The sequence below is a fragment of the Perca flavescens genome, chromosome 14 (genome assembly GCF_004354835.1).
Source record: "Perca flavescens isolate YP-PL-M2 chromosome 14, PFLA_1.0, whole genome shotgun sequence".
In the NCBI taxonomy this organism is placed as follows: domain Eukaryota; kingdom Metazoa; phylum Chordata; class Actinopteri; order Perciformes; family Percidae; genus Perca; species Perca flavescens.
Genome location: NC_041344.1, coordinates 7,064,736 through 7,089,101, shown reverse-complemented (window position 1 = coordinate 7,089,101; position 24,366 = coordinate 7,064,736). Strand labels below are relative to the sequence as shown.

Below are 24,366 nucleotides of genomic sequence, written 5' to 3'. Positions count from 1 at the left end.
TTATATTAAGAGTGACAACGGTAGCGAGTGGTAAAAAAACACTATAGTTAAATACTTTAACTAAAGCATGTGACATGTTATTATATTAAAATGTGTTCTTGAGTTGCTAAAACACACCTCCATAATTACATTTTCTCAAGAAATGTAAACTAAAAACTGATGTCACACCGGCTGTGTGTTGTGAAGGTGCTGTTAGGTGTGATTGTATTAGCAGAGTGAAGGGTGAATTGGAAAGGACACGACTGGAGAGAGATACAATGAATCTGTAGAAGAGTTACTTTGCAGGCGTATACTGAATCAAACGGAGGGCATCTTCATTGTCCAACACTCCCCGAATAAACTCTCCTTCTGCAACTCGATCTGTACAGAGAAAAGTAATAGAAAAAAAAGAAGTTAAGTTCAGGTTAATGAAATAAAAGACAAAGGTTCCAAGGGGGAATAAAAAAGACTGGGGCACACTGATTAATTTGCAGCCTTTAATAGTGCGGACAGACCAACATTTTGACACAACTCTTTCCAAATTATTTTGACTGCAAATTAATCAGTTTGCTCTAGTTTTTTCTCATGGATGTTTGCTGTCCACAAGCTGAGAAGCATCTGATTCAGCTGCTGGAAGATTCGCAGAGAGCCCTTTTTCTAGCAGAATTATTAAAGGTTTGCAGGTAAAACAGATGTAAGGCAACGTTCAGGTGTTTCAATCCTGAAAGTAAATATTCGCTTCGCTTTCATTCATTTCGACTGAAGCCTTTGCAACTGACTGCATTTCCTTTTTTCGATACAGAGACAGCTGTTTAGGAAGAATAAATTATTTTTGTGTTTGACTAAATAGTGGACAGAAAAAAATCAATTAGAAGCAAAAGCACCAAGGTTGTTACAATAATAACTTGAACTCGGAGAGCGCAGACCTCCGCCAAGGCTATGCCATCTCTCACAATGTTAACAAAAGTAAAAATAATGGGTGTATCCGTCCTGTGATTCAAATCTGCTTGAAAATTTAATTAGTTTTTCCGTAATCCTGCTGAGAGACAAACAAACCAAACCAAACATAACCTCCTTTGTTGAAGATAATAATGATAAAAGCAATAAAAAGACGAAAAGCACAATAAAAATGAGAAATGGGTTCACATAAAATAAGTTCATAACAATTATTAATAAAAAAAAATTATTGAAACAAAGTTACGGATTCTGCCAGCCTTATTTTCATAGGAGGTTGTTCCAGAGCCGAGGGGCCCTGATGGCAATTGCACAGTTAATCTTAGATTTAAGCCTCGACTTTGGAACGACCAGAAATACCCCAACTAAAGATCTGAGGCTCCAAACTGGCTCATATAGGATCAATATTTCTGCTATATAGCTTGAGACAGACCCAGACGTGATTTTTAAGTGATCAGTAAACTGTTGAAAATCAACTCTAAATCAAATAGGGAGCCAATGGAGAGAAGCCAGGATTGGGGTGATGGGATGTTGTCTGTCAAAACCAGTAAGAAGCCTATCTGCTGCATTCTGAACCAGTTCTTATTAGTCTCATATGTATTCATTAATTTCTCCATTGACACTTTTGTATCTCACCATTATCGCCTTTCTCAAAGACTTTCCAGAGTTTATTTGCCCTCTTCTCAGCTGTGTTTTCATCCTCAGCCAGAGCAGCCAGCTCATCTTTAGGAATCAGCTTGAAAATTGCCTGTGAGAAGCAAAAATAGAAGACACAACCTGGTCAAAGAGAGAAAAGCATTACATTTTGGTATAACACATTTTCCCTTTCATGGAAATATTGAACTTTGATAGTGATGATCTTTACATTGTTGGGTTCCTGTTTCTTATAAACCTTATAAAAAAACAGTGACTTCTTTTTGACTTCCTGGAACACCAACAGAGTGCAAAGTATTCTACATTTCATAAAAGACACTTCATTATCTCAACACATATGGAAAAACTATGGAAGATTGACAGCACTGTAAAAACTAAAAACTACTAACTCACATTTTGCTGCAATTGCAGGGCTTAAAGAAAGGATTACTGAAGAACATAAACAGAGTGGCAAGTTGTTTTGTTCAGACATACTGCAGTTAGGCTGAAGAAGGATTTGGCTTTTTACTGTTAACCTCACATAGTCTTTGTTGGGTATTTTTGCAGTATAAAAATAAAGAAATACATATAAGGAGATAATGGATGTAATTTTTTCATTATCTCTCCAAAAAAGCATTTAGAGAAGGACATGTAAATCAGTTATTTTAAATAGCCAAATAGTGGCATTAGTGGTGAATCATTTTAAATTCAAATTATATCTACATTTATATGTGACAATCAATAAGTTTACATATTGAGTAGTGCAGTTGTTTGAGGTTATAATTCATATAATTCACTGTATGGTTCAGTTGTGTGAAATTACCGATCTTTGTCTAGAAGTCACCAAAATAAACAGTATTTGACCGTCCCTGCCAATCATTGTGTATGCAGATGATACTTTTGTTTATGCTTTACTCAAAATGATATGCATTACTGAGTCTACATTGGTTTCATTTCTAATTTTAGTTTTTATAAATATACTACCACGTCTCATTTGTCTTGATCCAAAATTGTTGAGATATGAGAACATGAGAACATGTTACCTGGCCACTGTTCATCCTATTAATTATACATTTATATATCCTCCATTCCTTACTCCAAAGCTCTCTGTAGACTTAGCCCTTAATTCATAAATTGTTTATCAGCATCAATCAACTGGCATCTTGTATTTAAAAAAAATTACATAACAACAGTAACACCCTGAGATGCGGAATAGCTTTCAATGCTGCAGATATATTTGGTGACAGGAAAATCTGTACTGTTTTTGAGTGGGTGCTAATAGAAACATGATCACAAATGACAGAAAATGGGAATCTGCATTTAAAATGAGTTGCACATCCAAATAGAGCAACATCTTTTCATATGATCATATGCTCAATTAGAACATGCTCCTGTGATCTCCATTTGTCAATAATAGATGTTGTACATATAGCTTTCTTCAGAGTTCCCTGCTCAGCAAATTGTCAACTGTCCATTCTACCAGATTTTTTATTACATTGTTTTCCAAGGTTACTTTAACTATTACCTCGTTTGGTCCGTTTAAAACTAACCCTGGAGCATTTGGTCTGATGATCCGGTTTGTCTGGGCTGGTGTGAAAGCTTGTCCAAACTCTGGTGCAGATCAAACAATCAAACTCTGGTGCGCTTGTAAACGGGGTCTCGGTTCGTTTTCAAGTGAACTAAAGTTTGGTTGACATCAGGTGAGAATGCGATCCAACTCAAATACAAGAAGTGGACCAAAAACAATGCATTTACTAGCCTTCAATTTAAATCTTGCACACAAATTACGGACTTATATATGATTAAGGGATGATAACTTTCAGATCCATAAGCTGTTCTGACCATACATCGCTGGTCGTCTCTCTCTTTCACTTGCTGTCAGCTGCTCAAATTATTTGCCTTTTTCTAAAATATTCTAAACACTAAAGCAGAACCAGAAAACCCAAGACGTCATAAATTTGCTGTTGCTCCATTATTTCGAGACTAGAAGTGTCCGAATTTCAAATATTCTGTCTAATAAACAAGTGGCCGTTTGGATCGTATGAGATTTCTTCACAGTGTTAGGTGCCTTTGACAAAGTGCAGTGTGAAAGCAAACCGAACCAAATAAAAAATGCAACAATGTTGCAAATTAACCCTTGAGTGGCACCGAGTCCAACAAACTATTTGTGTGAAATAGAGGGTGACATGGGAATCAATTGTCACTCCCATCCCATCCCAAGCCCACTGCCCCCCCAAATAATCCTGTCCTGCAAAATCCAGAGAGAAAGACTCCCAAAACCCATTCCACTCCCGTTTCGTTCCCTATGTTGTCAAAAGTTATCAGACTGTGTTGCCCCCCTGTAGCATGTTTAGTTAATCACGGTCAAATTACTGAGGTTTAGGCTACACTATACATGCATTACCTTCAGGCCTAAGTGATTTCATTACGTAATTCCTAACAAATGGATTGTTTGAGTCTTACAGAAGAGACTTGGTTTTTAATCCACAATGAGCTTGTGCTCAAACTTTAATGTACGAACCAACATCATCACCAAAACCTAGCCTGTAGCTACTCTTCTTCATCTCTCTCCCTATTAACATACACCATGGTCATATAACTAGATGGTTCCCTCTGCTGGTCACATTAGGTATTACAGTTGATTCATGGCATATCAACACAACGGAGAGCTTCTCGAACGAAATGTCTTGCAATCTTTGGGCACACTCACCACATTGCAGCGTCATTTTTTAATTGAATCTCTGGCTCTGTCCCGCTCCCATTGATTTCTATGCTCTATTCCGTCCATATCACATTACCAACAGCAAAATTGACTCCCGTACCGCTGGACTCTCTCAGGAATACCATGACCCGCAGAAGACCCGAAAAATTGATGAGACTGTTGCCTATATTTAATTTTTACTCACAGTACTCAACTATTCCTTCAGACCATTCGCTCAACAACTGGAAGTGAAACAGTTGGCAAACTACAATAACTAGTTGTTTGCAAGGCTACTGCATCACTTCCCATTCTCGAATACTCACCGTACAGATTTCCTTGACCTCTGACTTTGTGATGTATCCGTTCTTGTCCACGTCGAACAGCGAGAAGGCCCATTCCAGTTTGCTGGTGGTTTTCCCTGTTGATGTCATGTGGAGAGCGATGATGTACTCCTTGAAGTCCAGTGTTCCATCCGCGTTTGTGTCAAAGGAGCGGAAGACATGTTGGGCGTATGTCTGGGCGTCACTTTCCGGGAAGAACCTGCTGTAGATGGTCTGGAATTCCTCTTTTGAGATGCGCCCTTCTGGACACTGCTTCTTGAAGTTTTCATACCATTGAACAATCTCACTCTCTGTGAACTTGGTGTGGAGTTTCAGGTCCTCCAGGATTTCCTTGGACACAGCGCCGCTTTTTGAGTTACCCATTGTTGATAGTGTTGGTGATGATTTAGAGCCAAATCAAAATGGGAATTTGTGGCAATTGAGCTTTTTAAGGGAAATTAACACACAGCTTCAATCCAGGGAGTTGCCTCCTCTACTCTGTCAAAGTGGTAAACAGACAACTATGTCTGAGGTATTGCTGCAGTATCCTCCTTGATCCTGGTCTTGGTCAAAGAAGCAAATGCTGTGAAAAAAGCAGAAGCCGCTTGGTAAGCTCATTAAGCCAATCAACCATTAGTAATGCCCGCAAGAGGAATCACGACAAGATTCAACCCAGGTCAAGGCTGTGGTGTTTGTTTATTGACATTTAAAGTGTGGTGCTTCAAACTGTTTAGCAATTTCCGACACCATTGCTATTTTAAAAATAGAAGACTGTAGTATGGTTCAAATAGAGTACATTTTTGTAAGTTATTAAATTATGTTTCCTTACACATCTTTGACAAATTCAACATCAACAATGAAGGGGAAATAATCAGTGATTACAATAATCCAGCAGACGTGCAATATGGCCGAAGAAGTTGAGAAAAAGTCCTGGATAACACTAACCCTGACCCCCCTAACCCTAGAAAAGGTCTCGGCAAATCCTTACACCCCCCTAACCCAAGAAAAGATCTTGGGTAACCCTAATCCCAACCCCCCTAATCCAAGAAAAGGTCTTGGGTAACCCTAACCCTAACAGAAGGTGATTACGATTATCATGGTTTTCTAATATTTTCTTTAGCATGATGTCATTGTCTAAGTGATCAAAAGTTCCACATGGTACATTGCTGTGGATAAAAAAACAATTTGATCAATCAACAAAATGCAACAACAAAAATGTGAATGTAAACATTGTTACTTTTCATTAATTAATTCTAGTCTTCTCTTGTCATGCCTCTTAATGCTTCATATCATAATGAATGTGTCATTATGTGTTTTTTTATGAGAATCTAAGTCAAACCTAGTTTGAGATAAATTATACCAATACCAATAGTGAAATAGAAAGTCAAAAGGTCAAATGGCCATTCATAGTGATTAGTTTCTCAAGGTTTAAGATTTGTGATTGACTTGAACGATGATAAAACGGAGTGTATCATCTTCAGTACTTCAGCCCCGACAAACAGTCCATCTTTGAGTTTGGGAGCACTGGCTTCATACTTTAAGCCAGCTATCAGAAATTTGGGGGTTACTTTTTAATGCAACATGAAATTTGACAAACAAATCAGCAATGTTGTTAGAATGAGCTTATCCAGCTTTGTCTCCTGGCTAAATTTAAGCCATTCCTTAACAGGCATGATCTAGAAAAGGCGATCCATGCTTTTATTAGTCCAAGGTTGGATTGCTGTAATGCTTTCTATGCTGGTTTGAACCAAATAAAAAATGCAACAATGTTGCAAATTCACCCTTGAGTGGCGCCGAGTCCAACAAACTATGTGTGAAATAGAGGGTGACATGGGAATCAATTGCCACTCCCATCCCATCCCAAGCCCACTGCCCCCCCAAATAATCCTGTCCTGCAAAATCCAGAGAGAAAGACTCCCGAAACCCATTCCACTCCCGTTTCATTCCCTATGTTGTCAAAAGTTATCAGACTGTGTTGCCCCCCTGTAGCATGTTTAGTTAATCGCGGTCAAATCACTGAGGTTTAGGCTACACTATACATGCATTGCCTTCAGGCCTAAGCAATTTCATTACGTAATTCCTAACGAATGGATTGTTTGAGTCTTACAGAAGAGACTTGGTTTTTAATCCACAATGAGCTTGTGCTCAAACTTTAATGTACGAACCAACATCATCACCAAAACCGTTTTAGAATAGATTTTAAGATCTTATTGTTTGTTTTTAAGGCCCTTAATGGCCTGGCCCCGGAGTACTTATCCGAGATTTTAACCCTGCATGAGCACAGTCGGTCCTTGCGGTCTTCTAACCAACTGGTTTTAGAAGTGCTGAGGTCAAGGTACAAACGATGGGGTGATCAGGCTTTTGCGGTTGCTGCCCCGAGACTCTGGAATAAGTTACCCCCTGATATTTGCACAACTACAGATGTTGCTCTTTTCAGGTCTAAACTCAAAACCTACCTGTTTAGAATGGCTTTTAATACGCAGTAGTGGTGTGACAATTTCCTCTTCCTGTTTCTATGTAACCTTTTTATGATTCTTCTGTTTTCTACGTTTCATTCTTCTTATTGCAAGATATGTTGTTCTATTCTTAGTTCCTGATGTGAAGCACTTTGGATACCTGCTGGTTGTTGTAAAGCGCTATACAAATACATTTGGATTGATTGATTGATTGATATTTCATATTGTCTGTGTAGCGCAGCTCTGTTTGTTTCCTACCTGTGTGAGTGGCTGAGGAGTCCAGGGCAATCAGTGATGATCTGTCTGTGAGCTGCAAAGGAAATCAGCCTCAACCTGTTGGAATAAGTCAATTAAAGTGGATCACCCTGAGGCGGAGCCACAGCAGCACTCATGTGAGCCCCTGAGATTACTCAGAGATTACTATTACTGAGCTTTTTTTTTATCTTTATGTAGTCAAGCGGCCGAGTCACATCTATCTAGGTGTTTTTCACAAACAGATTGCAGAGTACACAAGACAGACACAGCAAAAGGCACATCAAAGACTACAAGTGGTAGAAGTACGTAGTACCTAGTAGTGTTTATTTAAATTAAAGTAGCAATACCACACTGTAGAAATAGTCTAAAAGTCCTGCATTTAAAATTTTACCAGCCTAAGTAAAAGTATGAAAGCATTAGCATCAAAATATTCTAGAAGTACAAAACGTCTGTCATTTTTAGTATGTATAACTACATTATCAGTCAGAGTTAGAGTCAAAGGTTTTTACAGAGGGGATTTTGGATATCTCTTTCTAACACAAAGTGTAGTAAAATTAAACAAATAAATGTGTATTTTGGAGGTTTTCTTTCCATTAGTCTGTAAGAAGACATGTTACCGTATGGAAGCAAAATAGCAAAATGTCAGAATTGACCAGTGCATGAAGACACAATGTTTTTGTGGACTAGGACACGCAAGTAGAGAAGGCAAGGAAAGTAATCAAGGATGGACAAACTGAGAAATGAGAAGAGGGGAATGAGAGTGGAGGTTTGACATGTGACACAGGTTAAAGGTCGGACTAAACTCTTCGGACTGCAAGGATTGCCCTGCAGGTGAAAACAAGTCAGCTGACTGAACCTGGCACTGACCTGATCACAAGCATGCCCCAGGCTTTATCTGCTGTAAAAAAATAAACCTGATGAAGGGAAGTGACAAAGTAAAAGTGAGTCCTTCCCCAAACTACCTTGACCCTCCTTCACACAGGCATCAACTTAATTGGTTAAATCCAGCGAGTGGTGGCGAATGGCTCTGCGATTTAAATGGGCTTAACTTGAGTGTTGACTGCTGATCCACCATCTGCTCCGCTGTAAACCAGTCTACACAGAAAGCGCATCAACTTCCATAACTATCCTCAACATCAACAACATCTATCTATCTATTGGGTGGTCCCTCGATAGGAGTGAAGCACCGGAAGGAATTAAATGTCTGAGCTCTTTAGGACTCAGGGGTCATGACTGGTGTTGTATTTAACCTCTGACCCTCTCCCCTCCCTCACCTGTCTACCAGCTCACTTTAATGTATCTCATGGTTGTAGAGTGGACTGCTACTTGATTACCCAGACATGTGAATATGCACATGTATTCGTGGATGGATTACTGAACGGGCCTACAGACCCAGGGGCCCAAGGGGCCAGGGGTCCTCACTCATACTTTTGAATGCAGGACTTTTGCTTGTAACAACTTTTACTTAAGTATCACAACACTTCTTCCACCACTGCGGGTGTCAGATACTAGCATTTTTTGAATTTTTTTATCACAGTTTCAGCATTTGTTACCTACAATGAAGCACAGTAACAGCAGAACTCTGATTGGCTGCTGTGGATCGAGGTGTAAGCTCAGTAACTGACTCCTATTAGATAATATCACGAAGCACGGTAACGCAACATAAGTTCATTCAACCTGATGACATAACTGCCTGCAGGCATCCTCCACACCCACTGCTTCATAAATTCTTTATCTCAGGACAAGTTTAGAGCAGCACACTGTCACATATTAAACAGAAACTCTTGTATTAATGAAGTAACTGTTTAGACCAGTTCAGACCGATCCTTGCGTGAAGAAATACAGGCCTATTATTCGCTGCAGTAATCTCTCTTTTGGCAAACTGCTGATCTCTCTTCTGTATTAAATAAAACAACTTAATTCCTCTGCTGACGTGCACCTCAGCACCCTGCGTCTCTCTTGGCACCGTTTTGCCACGGCTCCACAGGTGATTTGGATTTGGCCATCTGGTTGCCGGGGCTTTGGAAAGCTCTGCCGTAGGCCATGCAAAACCAATGTCACCTTCAGAGTAAAATAGCTTCTTTAAGTGAGACAATGTTGCTTCTAAATTAAGAAGAAAACACTATCTTTCTCGAACAAGTTGGTTATAATTCATATTACATAAAGGCACTCATTACACTCTTGGTAGTTGTGCTGCCTTACTCATTGTCGTTGGCTAATGCAGACAAATGTTTAATTAGATAACTTTAGATATTGTTGCTGTGTAACAACAGACTTTATTTAGACAGTTTGCGGATTTTATGTCACAGATGAACATTCCATTGGTTTTATCCATAGACTTTATATAACTAGGTTTTATCATAAAAATAAATCAGGAAATAAATACCAGGAGACACGTTTATTTTTTTTTTCTGCATATGGTCATATTCTATGATAGATTTTTGCTTAGTCTTACAAAAAAGCTGCTTTAATTCACAAGTCACCCAAACCCATTCCATACCAAAACAATCCAATAAAAAATAGCTAGCCCAATTGAGCAAAAAACAAAACCCAATCTGGCAACAGAGTTCCCCAGCTGGACTCAAACCCGGGACATTGTGATGACATGGTCGGTGTCTTGGGACTGTTTTTACCTTTCCCTGTCCCAATCTCACCTTTAACCCCCAACCTTGTTTTGATCTAGATTTATAGTTAGAAAGATAATCCTTTAATTAAAAGAGGGGGATAAAAATGGAGGAAAATAAGGAGCTGGAGAGAGAGAGAAGCATGTAGGCGGTGGTGTTAGGCCTTGTAAGGAGGATTTGGCAGCAATGCAAAGCAGACTGGAAAACCGGTGGTGACCAGAACGAGGTGGATAAGTATTATCAAAGCTCTTTGGCCCAGACCTGAGGCATCTATTAACAGAATAGGAACGTTTAATCTAGAAACCTTGGGGGCATCGTGGCTTCCAGTGTGGGTACTAGATGAGGGAGCAGAGGGAATTCCGGTCAACAGCCAGAAAAATGAAGAAAATCACAGAAATCTTCATGACTTTGGAATCACAATATCAGCATTTCAGAGTAGATAGTTTGAAACAAATACAAAACGTTACTTTGGTCTTCTTCATGCAGAAAAATGTAGGGTTTGGCTGTTCAACATTTGGTAATATTTGAAGAAAATTAAATCTGGACAAAATGACACTTCCATCTCATATACATACGATACAGGATTCCCAAAGGCCATTTCAAAGTTAATAACTTTGGTTATTTGCTCATTTAAAGAGTTGCATGTGTCTGCAATAAAGAAAGCTGCAGTTTTTAGGAGCCTATTGAAGCAACCAAGATAAAGTAATTAACATTAGCTCCACCTTTACCAGCTAAACTTAAAGTGTTGAACGCATAAATAATTATAATCCAATTAATTGATTATGAAATAGGCCTTTGTGCTTTCACTTAGGGTATGTTGATGCTAATACTTGTGTACTTTTACTTTAGTAAGATTTTGAATGCAGGACTTTTACTTGCACTGGGATATTGCTAGTTTTAATCAAGATGTGAGTACTTATTGCACCTCCGGTTGCTTGTCAGCAAAAACGTGAACATTTTAAGCGTTAAAACAAAATATTGATGTTTTCCTAGTGAGCTCAGTCTTCACTTTATCTGCGTAAAACTGTCTAATCATCACTCTTCAGGCTACATGATGATTGAATTTGAGACGTGACATCTCTGAGGCACGCTAACTGTCCTTGTAATGTGATTAGTAGTTGCACAACGACTGTCTGCAGGGGAATACCCTGCTCACACTAAGTCCATCTGATGTTATTCAGTGTGTGTGGGGGTGTGTGTGGGGGGAGTGGGTGGGGGGGGAGGTATCACATACTGCGTATCACAGTGCTGTTGAGGAACGATACCAAAGTCTTCATGACCAGGAACTTGTAAAGAACCTGAAAGACTGATCTGAGTTCAGAGCAAACCTGGATTTAATAAAAGTAAATACAAATAAAAGAAACTGTTTGTTGGAGTCTGGATTTAATCCACTTGGTGTACCACATGGTGGCGGATTTAACATATCAGGGCGACTCAGCAGGTAGAGTCTGTTGAGCTGTCATACCCAGGAAAACAAGTTAAACTGAGTCTACAGATTAGATTTGATGACTGGTGAACCCAACCAGTGCTAGAGTTTAATGAACAGAGGTAAACTGTGGAGTAACGCACTCAAATTGGTGCAAAGGTTTTATGTAATAATTAATAAGTAATTTCTGTATCAGGCTTCAAAGAAGGCCTCTGACTGAAAGCTCACAGAAATAGATGCACAAATATTCATTTTGTAACTAGTTTAGATTTTATAAAGTCCCAAAACTTCAAATCTGACACCATTCTGGACAAGATCTGTATTATTTTGGTGGTTGCAGGAGTTACATATTACACCAAATAATCTGTCAATAACATGTTTCTTCCTAAATGGGAAGTCTTTTATTTTTACAGCTTCTTCTTTACTTTTTACTTTTCATATATGATAAAATAAACATATCTACTCACTAATAGTTGTCATACATTTTCTGTTTCACATGAATACTCCCACTACAAATTATATTAAATTGTACTTTGTTTATGGTGTTGAAAATGTGTTTCTAGTTGTTTTCTTAAGTCTTAATTTTCATCCACAACTAATGATCATGTTTTCATTTATCAGCATCTAAATATGGCATCCCTTTTCAAAAACTAGTGCAACTACAGCAAAACAATCTTTGTGTTTAGTTTGTTTTACAAACCCTGTAATGGACCTGATGGCCTGTTTTGGGGATTAAAGGGCCTGTTAACCCCGGACATGGCCGCTGTCTTCAGGGTAATCAGATTAGTGAAGGAAACTTCCTTCCTGGTGGAAAGACAATCTTGCTGCCAGGTCACTGTCTCTCTTTACTCACTTATTTGTGTGGATGTAGCTGTAATCGTGAGTTCAGGTGGAGTTCATATCAGCCTGTGCTCAAAAAACATTTGTTTTTCTAAACCATTCTGAAGGGGCAGTAGAGAAGATTTTCACTTTCAGATAGAATATTAACACATTCTGTAAGCATCATATTAACAAGATGATATATTCTCTTTCCCCCTGGCATTAGGGATATAATATCTGCTCTAATCTTTCTGATACAGGCCACAGATAGAAAATGTTCTGCTGATGTTGTTGTAATTCCTGCTGGTCACCAGTAGAGGTCAGCACAGGTTGCAGATCTACTAATCACTCAGAATGTAAGATCAGAAGAAATAACTGTTTATTGATCCTCAGAGAGGGGAAATAAGATGTTACAGCAGCACAAGAAATAAACCAGATAAAAATACATCAATAAAATAACATTGTATGCAGACGGGGAAGGGAAAGGGAGAAAATAATAAGGATTATACTGTAAAGCACAATATAGCACAGTGTACATAAACTCATAGGAGGGAAACAAGTTTCTCAACTTCTGTATCATCGGTCCAACTGTCATCAGAACAGAGACACTCCCTCCTTCCTCCAAAAAACACAGAAGACAACACGGCTGAACCAGCTCGGTCGTTTACGTCTTTATCAAAACAAGATGAAAAAGTTCCTGTTGTTGCTTCTCTTCTGTCACGTCTCATCTCCAGGTAAGATCATCCATCCATCCATCCATCTTCGTCCGCTTATCCGGTGTCGGGTCGCGGGGGGAGCAGCTCCAGCAGGGGACCCCAAACTTCCCTTTCCCGAGCAACATTAACCAGCTCCGACTGGGGGATCCCGAGGCGTTCCCAGGCCAGGTTGGAGATATAATCCCTCCACCTAGTCCTGGGTCTTCCCCGAGGCCTCCTCCCAGCTGGACGTGCCTGGAACACCTCCCTAGGGAGGCGCCCAGGGGGCATCCTTACCAGATGCCCGAACCACCTCAACTGGCTCCTTTCGGCGCAAAGGAGCAGCGGCTCTACTCCGAGCTCCTCACGGATGACTGAGCTTCTCACCCTATCTCTAAGGGAGACGCCAGCCACCCTCCTGAGGAAACCCATTTCAGCCGCTTGTACCCTGGATCTCGTTCTTTCGGTCATGACCCAGCCTTCATGACCATAGGTGAGGGTAGGAACGAAAACTGACCGGTAGATCGAGAGCTTTGCCTTCTGGCTAAGCTCTCTTTTTCGTCCTAACGGTGCGATAGATTGAATGCAATACCGCACCCGCTGCGCCCGATTCTCCGACCAATCTCCCGCTCCATTGTCCCCTCACTCGCGAACACAACCCCAAGGTACTTGAACTCCTTCACTTGGGGTAAGGACTCATTCCCTACCTGGAGAAGGCATTCCATCGGTTTCCTGCTGAGAACCATGGCCTCAGATTTAGAGGTGCTGATCCTCATCCCAACCGCTTCACACTCGGTTGCGAACCCGATCCAGTGAGTGCTGAAGGTCGCAGGCCGATGATGCCATCAGGACCACATCATCTGCAAAGAGCAGCGATGAGATCCCCAGCCCACCAAACTGCAACCCCTCCCCACCCGACTACGCCTCGATATCCTGTCCATAAATACTACAAACAGGATTGGTGACAAAAGCGCAGCCCTGGCGGAGGCCAACCCTCACCTGAAAAGAGTCCGACTTACTACCGAGAACCCGGACACAGCTCTCGCTTTGGTTGTACAGAGATTGGATGGCCCTGAGAAGAGACCCCCTCACCCCATACTCCCGCAGCACCTCCCACAGTATCTCCCGGGGGACCCGTCATACGCCTTCTCCAAATCCACAAAACACATGTAGACCGGTTGGGCATACTCCCAGGCTCCCTCCAGGATCCTTGCGAGTGAAGAGCTGGTCCGTTGTTCCACGACCAGGGCGGAATCCGCATTGTTCCTCCTCAACCCGAGGTTCGACTATTGGCGAACCCTCCTTTCCAACACCTTGGAGTAGACTTTACCAGGGAGGCTGAGAAGTGTGATACCCCTATAATTGGCACACACCCTCTGGTCCCCCTTTTTAAAAGGGGAACCACCACCCCAGTCTGCCACTCCTTTGGCACCGTCCCAGACTTCCACGCAATGTTGAAAAGGCGTGTCAACCAGGACAGCCCCTCCACACCCAGAGCCTTGAGCATTTCTGGACGGATCTCATCAATCCCGGGGCTTTTCCACTGTGTAGTTGTTTGACTACATCAGTGACTTCCGCCTGGGAAATCGGCGACAATCCCCATTATCCTCCAGCTCTGCCTCTAACATAGAGGGCGTATTAGTCGGATTCAGGAGTTCCTCAAAGTGCTCCTTCCACCGCCCTATTACCTCCTCAGTTGAGGTCAACAGTGTCCCATCCTTACTGTACACAGCTTGGATGGTTCCCCTTCCCCCTCCTGAGGTGGCGAACAGTTTTCCAGAAGCACTTTGGTGCCGACCGAAAGTCCTTCTCCATGTCTTCTCCAAACTTCTCCCACACCCGCTGCTTTGCCTCTTTCACGGCAGAGGCTGCAGCCTTCGGCCCCTTCGGTACCCTGCAACTGCCTCCGAGTCCTCCGGGATAACATATCCCGGAAAGACTCCTTCTTCAGTCGGACGGCTTCCCTGACCACCGTTGTCCACCACGGTGTTCGTGGGTTACCGCCCCTTGAGGCACCTAAGACCCTAAGACCACAGCTCCTCGCTGCAGCTTCAGCAATGGAAACTTTGAACATTGTCCACTCGGGTTCAATGCCCCCAGCCTCCACAGGGATGCCTGGCGAAAAGCTCCGCCCGGAGGTGTGAGTTGAAAGTCTGTTGGACAGGGCCTCCTCCAGGCGTTCCCAATTTACCCGCACTACTACGTTTGGGCTTACCAGGTCTGTCCAGAGTCTTCCCCCACCCTCTGACCCAACTCACCACCAGATGGTGATCGGTTGACAGCTCTGCCCCTCTCTTCACCCGAGTGTCCAAAACATACGGCCTCAGATCAGATGAAACGATTATGAAATCGATCATTGACCTTGACCTAGGGTGCTCTGGTACCAGGTACACTTATGAGCATCCCTATGTTCGAACATGGTGTTCGTTATAGACAATCCATGACTAGCACAGAAGTCCAACAACAAACAACCACTCTGGTTTAGATCAGGGAGGCCGTTCCTCCCAATCACGCCTCTCAGGTGTCTCCATCATTGCCCACGTGTGCGTTGAAGTCCCCAGCAGAACAATGGAGTCCCCCACTGGAGCCCCATGCAGGACTCCAGTCAAGGTCTCAAGAAGGCCGAATACTCCGAACTCCTGTTTGGTGCATATGCACAAACAACAGTCAGAGTTTTCCCCCCCACAACCCGCAGGCGTGGGGAGGCGACCCTCTCGTCCACGGGGTAAACTCCAACACAGCGGCGCTCAGCCGGGGCTTGTGAGTATCCCCACATCCGCCCGGCGCCTCACACCCTGGGCAACTCCGGAGAAGAAAAGAGTCCAACCCCTATCCAGGAGTATGGTTCCAGAACCGAGACTGTGTGTGAGGTAAGCCCCACCAGATCTAACCGGTGGCGCTCCACCTCCCGCACCAGTTCCGGCTCCTTCCCCCACAGAGAGGTGACGTTCCCACGTCCCCAGAGCCAGCGTCTGCTGCCCGGTCTGGTCCGTCGAGGCCCCTGACCTTCACTGCCACCCATGTGGCATCGCACCCGACCCCAACGGTTCCTCCCACAGGTGGTGGGCCCATGGAATGGAGGGGAGTTGCCACGTAGCTTGTTCGGGCTGTGCCCGGCCGGGCTCCGTGGCAAACCCGGCCACCAGGCGCTTCGCCGACGAGCCCACCGTCTGGGCCTGGCTCCAGGCAGGGGCCCGGGCTTCCTCCGGGCAGGGTCACTCCATCTCTGCTTAGCTTTTTCATTGGGGTTTTTGAACCATTCTTTGTCTGGCCCCTCACCTGAGACCACTTTGCCTTGGGAGACCCTACCAGGAGCACAAAGCTCCAGACAACACAGCCCTCAGGTTCACAGAGACACACAAACCTCTCCACCACGATAAGGTGATGGTTCACGGAGAGGTAAGGTCACCTTCTAATTATTTTCTTATTCCAAATCATTTTACCTCAGTGTGCCATTGCTCTCATTTGTTTCTATTATCTAGACATCATTGAAGATGAGGCAGACCTCAATGATATGCCAGATTTTAAAATAAAGGTTATATATGAATCTTCACTTTCCACTTCCTGTTCCTGTGGAGCTCCGGGACACACCTGTAGTTTAGTTTCACTTTAGCTTCAACATGATGATGATGAGATATTTGTTTTAACTGAATCATACTGAATACCTCATATTCTCCATGAGTGTGATGATGATGATGTTTTTATATTTTTTTTACTGAATCTATAAACCATGTTTGTCCTGCAGTGAAACACTCAATCAAGTTATTCGTAACTGGATCTTCTGGAGTCCCAAACTTCCAAGAGTTTGTGGCTTCTGGAGTGGTGGATGAACTTCAGTTTGGTTACTGTGACAGCAACAATAAGATAGTAGAACCCAAACAGGACTGGATGACAAATCTATTTAAAGACCATCGTCATACTATTTATCCTGCACATACACTTATTCTTACTACTCTTATAATGTTACTGTTTCTGCAATACAATGGTACTGTTACCACACTGCACATAGCTGTACATACTTTACATATCTGTCTATATGGTTCATACTGAATATCCATATTTATTCAGTTTTTCTTATAATATATACACTGCATAGTATATCTATATTTTACAACCATTATTATGTCAATGCTACTACATTGCCCGTATCTGTACATGTTGTTCATATTACATAGCCATATTTATTCTGCTCTTATAAGGTAGCTGCTAATACACTACACATATTTATTAGGGCTTGCCGCTATCGATTATTTTAGTCATCGAATATTCTACGATTATTCCATTGATTAATCGGATAAGAAATACTTAGTAAGAAATACTTGGTAAACAGCAATAATAAATATTTACTATTGCTGTTTACTAAAAAAAGGAAACCTGTCGCTTGTATATATACAAAAGACTGGTTTCCTTTTTAGAAAAAAACAACCTTTTTTATTGCCAAATTCCAAGAACCTTAAAAAGAAATACATTACAATAGTAAATTTTTGGTGGCCCAAATGTTAATATTTTTTTTACCCAATTCCCCTTCTTGCCTCTGGCTCTTTGCACTGGATATGCAAATACACAGCCTAATACACAGTGAGGAGCATAGATATATCTATGGTGAAGAGAAAGAATAAAGAATGCATGCTGGGGGAGGAGCCGTTTTGTCTCCGGAAGCAGCTACATTTCCAAAGATTAGAAGCAAACTAATAAAAGTTACACTACAAACCGACAGCTTTCGTTTTAGCTTGGTAAAACATCGCTATTAGCAGAGTAGCATGCTGCAGGCTGGTTGTGTAAACAGCGCGGTGGGCGAGAGCAGCAGAGCGTCAGCTACCTTGTGTCGTGTTGGCTCCATGGAATGGATGAGTACACTGGATGTTTGTTACAGAGATGTAGCAGCATTCTCTCGCCTGTCTCTTCTCTTAGACCCTCGCTTTTTTTTTTAGTCTTCCTTCATTTGTAATATGGGCCGTCAGTCTTGTGTCCATGCAGAAGCACACACCTCTTGGTCGCTAGTAATAATCCTCCGTGAGGAGACACAGTGAGCCGTACAACCTTAATTACATTGATTTAACGAAAGCTTGAGGCAAGAAAGAAAGAATTTTGCTTGAAGATTTTTGTAATCGAATTATTCGAGTTATTCGAAGAATCGTTGCAGCCCTAATATTTATATTTAATTTATATTACTCCAAACCACCTTCTGTAAACCAACTGTACACTGCACTATTATACACTTGTTCTGTCTATACTTGAAAATCACATTGCACTTTTTTTTCACTTCTGGCTAGATGCAAACTGCATTTTGTTGTCTTTGTACTTGTACTCTGCACAATGACAATAAAGTTTAATCTAATCTAATCTAAATACTGCCTCAACGTTAATTAAGTATTAGACAAAGCAAACAAAGTAATTATTGGTGCCATGTGGATACAGAAAAATCTGTTTACAAGGCCCTCAAAATCACCAGTTTTCCAAGTTTTTTTCCATATCTAGGGCCTTATATAAAACTAATGGGCATGCAGTACAATCATACCAAGAACATGTCTACGTTCCACCCTACAAAGTTTGGGCGGTTAAAATTATACTTTTCAAGATATTAATGCCCAAACATGGCCTCCAAGATGAGGTATTTCTGAGATAGTAAAAATGATACGTTAAGGGTGAAAATATGTATGAAAACATTGGAATTTAATACAAATATTTTACAGGTCTTACTTTTGGGACCTAAATATTAGGTAAACAAACTTTGAGCAAAATCTGAGATGGTCCAGCAACCATTTTCCTGGATTTTGTCTGATTCGACACGGAATGACCCATATGATATTTTACATATCATCTTTTGCATTTTCATGCACTGGTGATTTCTTGGAATTGCATTTCTAGTTATACTTATCGCTTTTATCTAAAGCAACTTACATATGTCAATTATTACAAGGGCCAGTCTCCCCAGATCAACTAGAAGTTAAGTGTCCTGCTTAAAGGCACAACGGTGGCAACTGGGAATTGAACCCACAACTTTTTCTGGCTAATGAATGCTAGCATAGTTCCTTAGCCACTATGCTACCCCACTTTAACAGCCTATCTACTGTTAATGCACTTTCATTTCCCTCAGATACCAACCTTTTTATGTCTTTCACGAAGGACATTCCCATCAAAAATTTCCAGGTAAAGTGGTGACAGTGGCTGGCAGGGTGGGAGTAGCAAGGTGAGGGTAGGTAGGGTGGGAGTGAGAAGGGGAGGAGGTAGGGTGGGAGTGGTGAGGGTAGGTAGGGTGGGAGTGAGAAGGGGAGGAGGTAGGGTGGGAGTGGTGAGGGTAGGTAGGGTGGGAGTGAGAAGGGGAGGAGGTAGGGTGGGAGTGAGAAGGGTAGGAGGAGGTAGGGTGGGAGTGAGAAGGGGAGGAGGTAGGGTGGGAGTGGTGAGGGTAGGTAGGGTGGGAGTGGTGAGGGTAGGAGTAGGTAGGATGTGAGTGGTGAGGGTAGGTAGGGTGGGAGTGGTGAGGGTAGGAGTAGGTAGGATGTGAGTGGTGAGGGTAGGTAGGGTGGGAGTGGTGAGGGTAGGAGTAGGTAGGATGTGAGTGGTGAGGGTAGGAGGAGGTAGGATGTGAGTGGTGAGGGTAGGCAGATTGGAAGTGGTGAGGGTTTGTAAGGTGGGAGTGGTGAGGGGAGACAGGTTGAGGGCAGAGGAAGGCAGGGTGAGAGTAGAAATTGCAGGGGGAGGCAGGGTGGTGATGGTTGGGGGAATCAGGGTGGGAGTCATGAGGGTTGGTGGAGGTAGGGTGAGGGTAGTGGGAGCCAGGGTGGGAGTGCTGGGGTAAGGTGTAAGATAGGTGGATGCAGCAGGCTTAGGCACTATGGAATAAATATAAAATGTAAGTAATCACAGTCTCTTCATTACTGTTATGAAGGGTTATAGTTGAGAAATGTCATGTCACAAATATAAAAACTGTTGACATAAAAATATGCATTACATTCAATATGCATTGTATTCACAGACATAATGAGGCTAGTGTGGGACAGGTTTTAAGTCTTGCAGGCTCAAAACATTTACCTCAATATTCATATTGTACCTCTATTGTAATTGTATGCTATTATTAATTAACTCAATTTATACCGTTATTTGTAATGTTTATATACCATTTTTTGTAAAATCAATAAATTTGAGTATTGCGATATTTTACTATACTGTATATACAGACATATATACAGTATATATACTGTATACATTTTCAAAACAATGTTATGCACATGATAATGCCTTTATAATGTCACAGAAATTAGAATATCTCCTTACACACAAAGATAGGTTGAGAGTCTACACAATTACAATTGAACAGGCGTAGTCTGCGAGACTATTCAATTAAAAACAAAGATAAGAGACGGTCTGCGAGTCCGTTCCGGGTTTTGACAAAGGTTTGCGAAAAAAAAATAACTTAGCCTTGTGGTGACGATCACATTGAAAAATATAATAAAGTTTCTGTCATCATGGGTAACGAAACCTCAAGCCATGTCAAGCCTCAGGACCCATTGTTGGTGAGATGAGCCAAAAATATGGACCGAACTGCTTGAGATGTCTGTCTTTAAATTCTTATATTGCACTGTAAATTTTATTCTTGTCTTTTAATGTTTTTAAATTGTTTTAAATTGTTTTCTAACTGCTCTTTAATGTTTTATGTAAAGCAATTTGAATTGCCCTGTTGCTGAAATGTGCTATAAAAAAAAATAAAAATTTCAATACATTGACTCATAAACCCTGCATCGTGTTATGTATCATATCACAACAAAGCCCTTTTGTCCTAACCCTCTCTCTTTGCTGTAGCTTTATGTTATTAAATCCAGGTATATGTAGTAACCATTTTTGAAAAAACAACTAAATAAAAAAGAGGTCGTTGGTTCTCTGGCCTATCTTGCTTAAATAAACACTACAAATATATGCAAATATGTAACTTTATATGTAACTTTACTCTGATTGTGGGGGGAAAAAAACACCAGCATAACATTGGCTGTCAGTGAATTGTCAATAAACCATTCCTATGAAATGTTTTTAATCCTTCAACAGATGTAGATTAAACAAAAAAAAGATAAATAATATTTTAATTTGTAGGCTTTGTGAAACAGAATGTACTGTTATGTGGTTCAATAAAGTACAATAAAGTATGAGAAACTGATTATTTTGTTATTAAACTGAATATGTATGCTTACAGTTGAGGAAGGTCTCGAAGACCCCTTTAATTGTGGCAAATGCCTTCATCGTCTCCCTGGATGGCTGCTCTTCCAGGTGGAGCAGCTGGGCCTTAAACTTCTTCTTCCCCTGCTTCGCCACCAGGAGCAGGGGGTAGAACCCCACTGCTTTCAATTTATGTAACTGTAACAAAACAAGAACAAAACACCATATGTTTTTTGTTTGCACATACACAGATACCTGAATGAACAATTAACTAGAAAATAAATGAATGTAACATGCTTACATCAATAAAGGCACTATCCAGTGCCTTTACGGCATTGAACTTTGTTGGTGGTTTTTCTTCAATTTTTTTTAACTTATTCATTTTAATTGCCTTGTATGGCTGCTCCCTTCCACAAAGGTTGCACTTCTTTCTTGCCACGCCAATCATGGCGTGACAGGAGATACAGGACTTTTTAGATCCAGGCATCTTTATGTAGGACACAGTTGGAACAGAGATGGGGTGAGAGGTTTGAATGGAGAAGGATAAAGTAGAGAAAAAAAGAGGGTAAGCGGGTAGGCGTGAAAACTGACATGACTTCTGCACAGACAACATTTCAACAATGTCCACAGTAGAGTTTAGAATGTTTGAAACCACATATTGTTTGGATACTGAATATAAACAAAGCCTATGAATAAAATGTCAGATTTACATCTCGATTTTCACCCCAATTCAATATCTCGGACACTATGTCTCATCCTCCCTTTCACAGATACACAGGTACACAAGTACAGAGACACAATCACAGAGACAGCCACAACCGTTTTGAAATATAATAAACAGCAATCTTATGTAGATCAATTTTATATAGGCCTAGTATTTCTATGGGATTTTCAAAAAGAAAATCTGTTTAAATCTCAACAAGTCTATGGGCCCTATTTTAGGATCTAAATAGACAGTCTAAAACGAGCACACTTGCGCTCAACTTGGCGCTGCAATGCACATGGTATACGATAGGGCCCTATAGCTCCAAGGCCGGCTACACACTGCTAGCGTGGCGTTTCTGTTGCATGTCAGTTGCATGTCATTGCACACCAGAAACGTGTTTGATGCGGCGCTGCGGCTGCTAGCCTTGTCTGTACACATGTATGTTTCCCATTGATAAAATGCAGTAGTAATACTTAATGTTAAAATAAATATATATATATATATATATATATATATATATATATATATATATATATATTATATATTTATATATATACTGATTTGATTACAGCAAAGACAACGTTGGCAGTATTGACGGCAAAATAGGCTACAGAATATTCGTATACAGAATATACACGTTCTGTATTGACAGGTGCAATATTTGAAAATTGATTAAACATTTTTTTAAATTACACTTATATATCTGCATTTGTGTCAAAACCTCGAGACATTCAAACATCAAAATATCATTTATTAAATGTATTTGTGTCAAAATGACATATAAACATCTTTTAACATATGTTGCCTGGAAACGCTTCCAACACGCTTGCATGTCACGTGAAAAATAGGCATCTGGCCTATTTTTAGCATTTTCGGCCGCAGCTCAAGCCGAACACGCAGGCAGTGTGTAGCCGGCTGCGTGGCATGAGCGTGTCAGCTGCGTGGCGTGTCCGTTTTTTTTTGGGCTCCCATGTTAACAGGTTAGAGCTTGCACACTGCCTGAATGACACGCACATCTCAGGAAACGCGTGCATGCTAGAAATAGGACCGACACCTATTTTTCAGGTGACATGAATATATTGGAGGCATTTCCATTCAAAAAAAGACTGGCCGCAGCAGCAGCGCATCTGAGACATTTCTGGTATGAATGCACATATAAAACACAACGCAGTAGCCACATAACACAGACAGAATACACATGCCACGCTTGCGGTGTGATTAGACCCAAACGTCTTGTGTCCCCCTCCTTATCTCACGGATAAACATGCACACACACAAACACATTACTACTATCAACCATTATATTTACATTGCATTTACATTATATTGCAACATCTTGAAAGCTGTACAAAAGGTAACGTTAGGTTACATTTGGGTGAAAAAATATCTAAAATACACATTTCTTTCATATTGAAAACGAATGTGTGTGTGTGTGTGTGTTTTAACAGTTAAAACACATAAACTCAAGAACAGAGGTCATAATTTAATCTTGCTTGGAATGAATTTAGATTTTCATTGCTACAAGATTGCTGATAGTCTTCAGCTAGCTGCCCTATGGAAATCATACCAGATATCAAGAAATGCTAGGTCATACAAAAGGTGGGTCTCTATATAAAAATGACTTAAAAACAGGTAACCTAACTTAATGTTTTATTAACTAGGGCTGTCTTAAATGTTTATTGGATACTACCATTGCAACAATGTCCATTTAATTTAATGCATAAGTTGCTAATAACAGTAGCTAGCTAGCTACTACTGACAAGTATTTTAGCTAGCAAGCTAGCTAAGAAGCTATATTGCAAACACAAGAAAATCGTACATTTGTTGATCAGTTGCAAAAGCACATATCGATTGGATTCTGTATACAAAAATAAATATGTTAAACAAGTTGTTTAAATGATAATAATTTTAAATGAATAAAATGATCGTTACCTTTCTGGTATGGTCCTTTCTCAGGGCAGAACGGGGTGAGTCTCGCATGCTACGAGATCTCACGTTGCTGCAGCTACGAGACGAGATTTCACGTTGCTGCAGCTTCAAAAGAATGTAACAGCATTACATTTTCTCACCATGCTATTTTGTAAGGTTGTTACATTTTTAGTAGGAGACTGGGTTGCCCTCAGCCTTTATTTCAGAGACACATTTGTACAGTTGACTGCTGTCTTAAGACTGATTACAAACTTTACTATTTCACAGAGCAGTTTAAAGCTAACAGGACAGCTTCCTCTGTTGGTGGAGCTCTAAAAAAAAGTGTTTTTTTGATGGTTTAGCTTTTGACATCTAGTTTAATATGGAACAAGCAAGTCATTTTTTAGTTTTTTGATTTTAAACCAATGCACACAATCCGTTGTATGACAAACCAACATGCAATGAATTCATAAGTAATGTGTATACAGTAGGTATAATACACAGATGAATGTACTTCTGTTCTAACCTGTTTTGTCTATCTGGTTGTTGACATATTGTTGTTATTTGTTCAACAGAGAATCCTTCAGACAGGACCATCCCCATCACTGCTGCAGTGGCTGTTCTTGCTGTCGTCCTCACCGCTGCCACTGGATTCATTTTTTACAAAAGAAGAAAGGTGAGAGAGGAGAATGGAAAAGTTATCTAGTCTACTTTTGGATTTGCTGTTTGCAAAAAGAAGAAA

General features: G+C 41.0%; 2 protein-coding genes across 2 annotated transcripts; both read right to left on the bottom strand.

Annotated features, from left to right (window-relative positions):
* Positions 1–177: 177 nt before the first annotated feature.
* On the bottom strand, positions 178–4,971 carry LOC114567977 (recoverin). Its single transcript, XM_028597293.1, has 3 exons — positions 4,591–4,971; positions 1,570–1,681; positions 178–360 (listed from the first exon to the last, which is right to left on the bottom strand). The coding sequence occupies exons 1-3, from the start codon at positions 4,969–4,971 to the stop codon at positions 275–277; spliced, it is 579 nt and encodes a 192-aa protein (XP_028453094.1). The 3' UTR covers positions 178–274.
* Positions 4,972–18,955: 13,984 nt separating this feature from the next.
* Positions 18,956–23,819, bottom strand: LOC114568547 (platelet glycoprotein Ib alpha chain-like). The gene is made up of 3 exons (XM_028598173.1): positions 23,649–23,819; positions 21,046–21,208; positions 18,956–19,695 (listed from the first exon to the last, which is right to left on the bottom strand). The coding sequence occupies exons 1-3, from the start codon at positions 23,694–23,696 to the stop codon at positions 18,956–18,958; spliced, it is 951 nt and encodes a 316-aa protein (XP_028453974.1). The 5' UTR covers positions 23,697–23,819.
* Positions 23,820–24,366: the final 547 nt, after the last annotated feature.